Source organism: Empidonax traillii, unplaced genomic scaffold, assembly GCF_003031625.1.
Source record: "Empidonax traillii isolate 1590-97213 ecotype Southwest subspecies unplaced genomic scaffold, ASM303162v1 scaffold276:size1176444, whole genome shotgun sequence".
NCBI classification, from domain to species: Eukaryota; Metazoa; Chordata; class Aves; order Passeriformes; family Tyrannidae; genus Empidonax; species Empidonax traillii.
In genome coordinates, this window is record NW_020955469.1 from 1,118,692 (window position 1) to 1,124,166 (window position 5,475).

Consider the following 5,475-nt stretch of genomic DNA (forward strand, 5'->3'; position numbering starts at 1 on the left):
TTTGTTTGGAGCACTGAAGGAATTTTATGTTTTTCATTCTTCCTGTCCCAAATAATTTTCTGAGTAAAATCAGACTTTTTTTTAGTGGTTTGTGGGCGGACAAAACTGATTTTGTGCAGGTGCAGGAAGCTAAAGGGCAAATGATTTACACAGTGAAAGAGAACACAACTGGTAGCTACTAGTACAAGATGGCTCAGTTTCTTTAAGGAAATTATTTTAGGTCAGAGAACTCTGCTCAGTTACACCTTGTTCAGCTTCTGATCTTAAACAAAAACAAATGACAGAGGCAGACACTTCAAAAAGCTTTCTCAAAACTTTCATACCCTACACTCCTCTCCCACAACTGCTGGGTTTTGAGGCAGGTGCTCCTTTAGATCCAAAGGAGAAGTCAGGAACACAAGGCTGCTGCAGCAGCTGCACAATCTCAACTTGCTTTTTGTCCTGGAAGGCAGGACACAATATCCCCAGAGCTGTATCAGGATAAAGTGATCTTTCATCATTAACTGCTATGGCCTTCCAGCTCCATATTAAAGCATGCAGCAAATCAGCACCTGTATCTCCCCAAAATGTGTTGTTTTAATTCACTTTTCTGATGGGACTAAATCTAACCATCTTTACTTTTTTGGCTTTGTATTCTCATCAGCCTCTCTGTCCTGCTGGCAGTTCAAAGAGATCCAGCTCTCCCAGAACTAAATACTCCCTTTGGACAAGTTACCAAGCCAACCATTCTGAGCTGCCCAAAGGTTTTATTCTCACCTTACTGCCACTATAAAGGCAAGGGGCTTTGTTTTTGTTAGAGATTTTGGAAGTCAGAAGGCACTGCAGTGTGGGATGAGTGATTGTAAGTGGAAATAAGGACACAAGCATGGAGCTGGTTTTAAAATTCTACACTTCCTTTCAAAAAGCTTTAATAGCATTATCTCCAGTAATCCTACAAACCACAAAAGACTGTCTGAAATACAGAACAACCAAATAATATAATGGCCCTCCCACCGAAATGAAACGTTATACAGTTGTATTTTCCTTTCTCAACACAGAAGAGTTGTTCCAGGAGGGCAGCTGGCTTTGGGAATTGTCACTGCTTGTGGCAAAACTACAGGCAATAAAATGAAGCGTTTAACACTAAACTTACATTTCCTCTACATTTTCATTCAAAGCTCTGGAGTGCTCATCAATCTGTACCATCTCTTCACCTAAGCAACTACATTTACTATTTATTTTGACTACAGATTTCACTGAAACATTTAACATACCACAGCAGGGCCTCAAACACCCCTGACAGAGAGAGGCAAAGCTGGAAGCTCTTTGCTTGAATATTTCGCCCGCTATTTGTCTGTTGAACAAACTTTCAGTTCCTGAAGTTTTTCACTTAGATAGGTAGTATCTGCCTCTGTCAGGTTTTCCGAATCTGACAGATTCTCCAGGAATCTGGTCCCTGCACAGGGTTTCCCTGTGATTGGATCTATGACATTTCCAACCTTGAACACAATTTCAGCCAGTTCGTGTTTCACGTGTTTGCTCCTTCGCTCGGGCAGAGCTTTCAGCAGAACAATGTCTCCAACAACACACTGCTGCAGGGGATCGTGGGCAAAATAGGTTTTTCTTTTGTTAAAGAACTGTAAAAGAAGAAAAAAAAAAAAAAAAGAAACCCTGGCATTAGATTTCAAAGTTTCTTGCTCAATTTGTTTTCCTTCACGTAAAAATCTAATATTTGTTCTTACTGGTACAACAGAATTTAGAATCTTTTAAGAAATAAATTAACAGGTTCTTCTGCTGGATAAACTATTGAAATGGGTTCCACAAGACCCATTATCCAATCCTGACTCTATCCTTAACCTTCTGCTCAAAGGCAAGTTATTCCACCTCCATGTACCACAGTTCCCCCATATAAAAACTGAGAAAATATTATTTTAACCTACTTGTTTGAAGTGCATTGACAAGGGAGAAATGCAAACTCGTACAGCACATCACAGCACAGATGCAAACACTAAGCAGTGTTACAATTATGCATACAGAAAAACAGCAATAAAACTTACAGTAAAAGTGACTAACATAATGTCAAGTTTCCAAAGCATAATCCACATCAACATGAAAAATGGAACCTAAGTGTGAAACAACAAAAACTTACCTTCTCAGCTGAGATCAAATGAGCTGCACTAACAAGGCACTTCAAAGAAATACATTTAGCAGACAATTTGTAAGTCCTCACCACACAGTGCTTTTCATCCTTTGCAGTCAACCCCACAGCCAAATCCTCATGCAAGTTCCTTAAGGAGTTTGCATTGCAGAGTCATCAAAAATTCGAAGAGTCAAATCAACAGAACATTCCTCCCCACGGTACAAAAACCACAAGTTGTTAACCAGCTGCTATTACCTTCAGCAAGTAGGGATCCAGCACAAGCCTCGTCACTCTCACTTTGGCAGTTTTCTGCATTTTGGTTCCTATTACTTTCCCTACTATCCATTTTGCATGGACAGCTCCACGTGGGACAGACATTGTTTAGTTATGGTCATCCAGTGCCTGGCAACAAGCAAGCAGAGGTGCTGTTTTAACAAAATAAAAAACATCACTGGTTCCTGATCAATAACAACATTTTCCCATTTCAGACCGACAGCTTAATCAGGTAATTTTGTTGGAAAAGGGCAGGTACGAACAGTTCCAAACTCCACATATTGCACCACCTCAGCCTGGTTTAACAATATGAGGGAGATGAGCATGTACTCATTGCCAGGGAAAGGGACTTCAGGACAGCAGTAAAAATGGACATAACACCATAAGGATGAGACCTTATCCCAGAGCCCACAAAATTGCTTTGAATCACACCAGTTCTCACACATGACAGAAACGGGGAAGTCATTAATGTAACTCACACTCCAGCAGCTGTTTTGGCTGCTAACCTGTTCATCAGGTCCATGGGTGACCACAGAGCACCCAAACAGGGAACAGCCTGGAGCTTTTGTTCAGAGTCATCTGCTGCTGTGCATCTCATTATCAGCTGAGCTGATGAAACCTAAGAAAGGTAATGAGCTTCTCAAGCCATAAGTGACATATCAAAGAGCTGCCTGACTTGTAGCAAGTGTAATCACTTCTGAGTTAGTTCTTCCCTGCCAGTAATTATACTCCACTACCTTTTTTTTTTTAATTAGGAAGAGCTTTCTGTGCCACTCTCGCAAGACTCAGAGGCAAAAATCAATAGCTAAACACAGGAAGACCTGAGCCAACATTAAACACTGACGAAGACCAGTGACCTTTTCCTCTCCCACTCAAATATATGTCGTTAAACACAACCGACACCTGTGAGTTCTCCATACGCAGGTGGATTCCCTCACCACAACTTGCAAGGCGCTTTCTTTGATGTTGCAACACGCCCGAAGAGGAGTTTAGGGATACAGGGGGCACACGGGGTGAAAACCCAGCAGCGATACCTGGGGCTGCTCTCATCACCCCTGACCCCGCTGTGCGCCCACAGGGCTGGCGGGGGGAGTCAGTGCGGGGCTCTCCTGCCCCCCCAGGGCTAAACTCCACAGTTAGGCACGGCAGCACCCCCCGAGCACCGGGAGCCACCGGGATAAAACAGCAAATTCAAGCGGAGTGGGAGCTTTCAGGCCTCCCCTTCCCCAAGGCCCCACAGCGCTCCGCGACAGGCCCTGCCCCGCCAGCGCGGCCAGGAGGCCTCGCAGGCAACGTGGCTCGGCTGAGCTGCTCGGAGAGCTGCTCCAGCCAGAGGAAACCCCCCCAAATTCGCGATCCCCACCCCCTCTCACCGGCACCGCCGCCACCGCCGCACCTCGGGGCCTTAAAGGGACGGGCCCGGAACGGGCGGGGCCAGGCACGGAAGAGCCGCGCGGCAAAGGGGCGGGGCCAGAGGAGGGGGGGCGGGGCCAGCGGTGGGTGGGGCCTGCCGGGGTATTTAAAGGCGCAGGCGGCAGCTCCGCCTCCCTCAGGAGCGCTGAGGGGAAAGTGTTAAACAGTCAGCGAGTTATCAGCATTGAAAGAGACTTTTAAGGTCTCTTCAGAGAAGGCGGTGAGGATGGTGAAGGGTCTGGAGGGGAAGCCTTATGAGGAGCGCTTGCTTTGTTCAGCCTGGAGAAGAGGAGGCTGAGGGGAGGCTTCATTGGGGTCTTTGACATCCTCACACGGGGAAGTGGAGGGGCAGGAACCCAACTCTGCTCTCTGTGACCAGTGGCAGGGCTCAAGGGAACGGCGGGAAGCTGAGTCAGGGGAGAGGTGTAGGCTGGATGTCAGGAAAAGGTTTTTTAACCAAAGGGTGGTCGAGCACCGAACAGACTCCCCAGGGCAGTGGTCGCACCATCAAGGCTGGCACAGCTCAAGGAGTGTTTGGACAATACTCTCAGGTACATGGTGGGATTGCTGGGGTGTGATGAGCAGGACTAGGAGTTGGGCTCGATGATCCTGATGGGTCCCTTCCAGCTCAGTATTCCACAGTTCTTGTGACAGTCCAGTCCAACCATCAACCCAGTGTAACCCCTAAACCACATCACCCAGCCCCAGGTCCAGATGCCTCTTGAACACCTCCAGGGATGGTGACTCCACCACCTCTCTGGGCAACTATTTCAATGCCTGACCACCCTAACAGAGAAAAAAAAGTTCTAATATCTAATCTGAATCTCCCCTATCTCAGCTTAAAGCTGTTTCCTCTTGTCTTCTCACTACAGGCGTGGTAGAACAGACCCCACAGCCTGCAGCAGGCAGGTATTGGGCTGGGGATGATGAGGGATGAGTGCTGAAGGGTCCCTTTACACTGAATTTTGAGGATGGATTTGACTAGGAGTGCTCCCTCTCTTTGTGGCACTGAGGTGTCCACACAAGAACAAGTTTTGTGTTTTCCCACCTGCTGTTAACTGATGTACATGAGCCAAATCTTGAAGGTTTTGCATGTAAATCTGGAATAATTGTAGCCCATACAAAGAGCTGGCCTGTTGTCCTTGCTATCCATAACCTGGAAGATATTTAGTTTCTGTAAATCTATATACAAACCGGAGGGCTGGGAGAAAAAAACAACAACCAAACCACTTATAAACTGAATAATGGCCTTGGAGATAATGTGCTCCCAGTCTCTGTCCCTCTGACTTAAGGCTGGGACCATCCCTTTTTTATTTAAATGTGTTCATTTCTCATTTTCTGCCGGTATTTTGGCAGCTGCCCAGTTTTCAGGCTTGTTCTCTTTCGGTGTTAGTATCCCATCATTTCTCACCACAGGAAGAGGGCAGGTAGGGAATCCTATTTATTTAACAGGACAACTCTGCGCAGCTTCCCTTCTAAAGGTGGCCGGTGTGGGGAGAACAGGCTGTTCTTTGTACAGCTGGAGACACTGTTGAAATAGTTCGATCAGATACTGTCAAAGGAGTTATTTGGAAGTTCATTATCAGCTCTTACAGACAGCCAAGTCAAGACTCGTGGGCTTCCCTTTATTTTAGTGCCTTTTTACTTGAATTACAGTGGAGAGGAGCTGG

The 5,475-nt window shown here is 46.2% G+C and overlaps 1 protein-coding gene across 5 annotated transcripts; it reads right to left on the reverse strand.

Annotated features, from left to right (window-relative positions):
* Window positions 1-872: 872 nt before the first annotated feature.
* On the reverse strand, window positions 873-3,869 carry MRPS17 (mitochondrial ribosomal protein S17). 5 transcript variants are annotated; one of them, XM_027890041.1, is made up of 3 exons: window positions 3,772-3,869; window positions 2,375-2,521; window positions 873-1,616 (listed from the first exon to the last, which is right to left on the reverse strand). In XM_027890041.1, the coding sequence occupies exons 2-3, from the start codon at window positions 2,495-2,497 to the stop codon at window positions 1,326-1,328; spliced, it is 414 nt and encodes a 137-aa protein (XP_027745842.1). In that variant the 5' UTR covers window positions 2,498-2,521; window positions 3,772-3,869; the 3' UTR covers window positions 873-1,325. The 5 variants fall into 5 exon arrangements, with proteins under 5 accessions (XP_027745842.1, XP_027745846.1, XP_027745844.1 ...); XM_027890045.1 differs by having other exon boundaries at window positions 3,766-3,850; XM_027890043.1 differs by lacking the exon at window positions 3,772-3,869 and adding an exon at window positions 3,443-3,563.
* Between the last annotated feature and the right edge of the window lie 1,606 nt (window positions 3,870-5,475).

Bases quoted from the DNA above. Each gene is read 5' to 3' on its own strand.
- MRPS17 (XM_027890041.1), bottom strand. From the start codon at position 2,497: ATGTCTGTCCCACGTGGAGCTGTCCATGCAAAATGGATAGTAGGGAAA. The intron at 1,617-2,374 runs GTAATAGCAGCT...CTTCTTTTACAG, and splicing joins TGGATCCCTACTTGCTGAAG to TTCTTTAACAAAAGAAAAAC.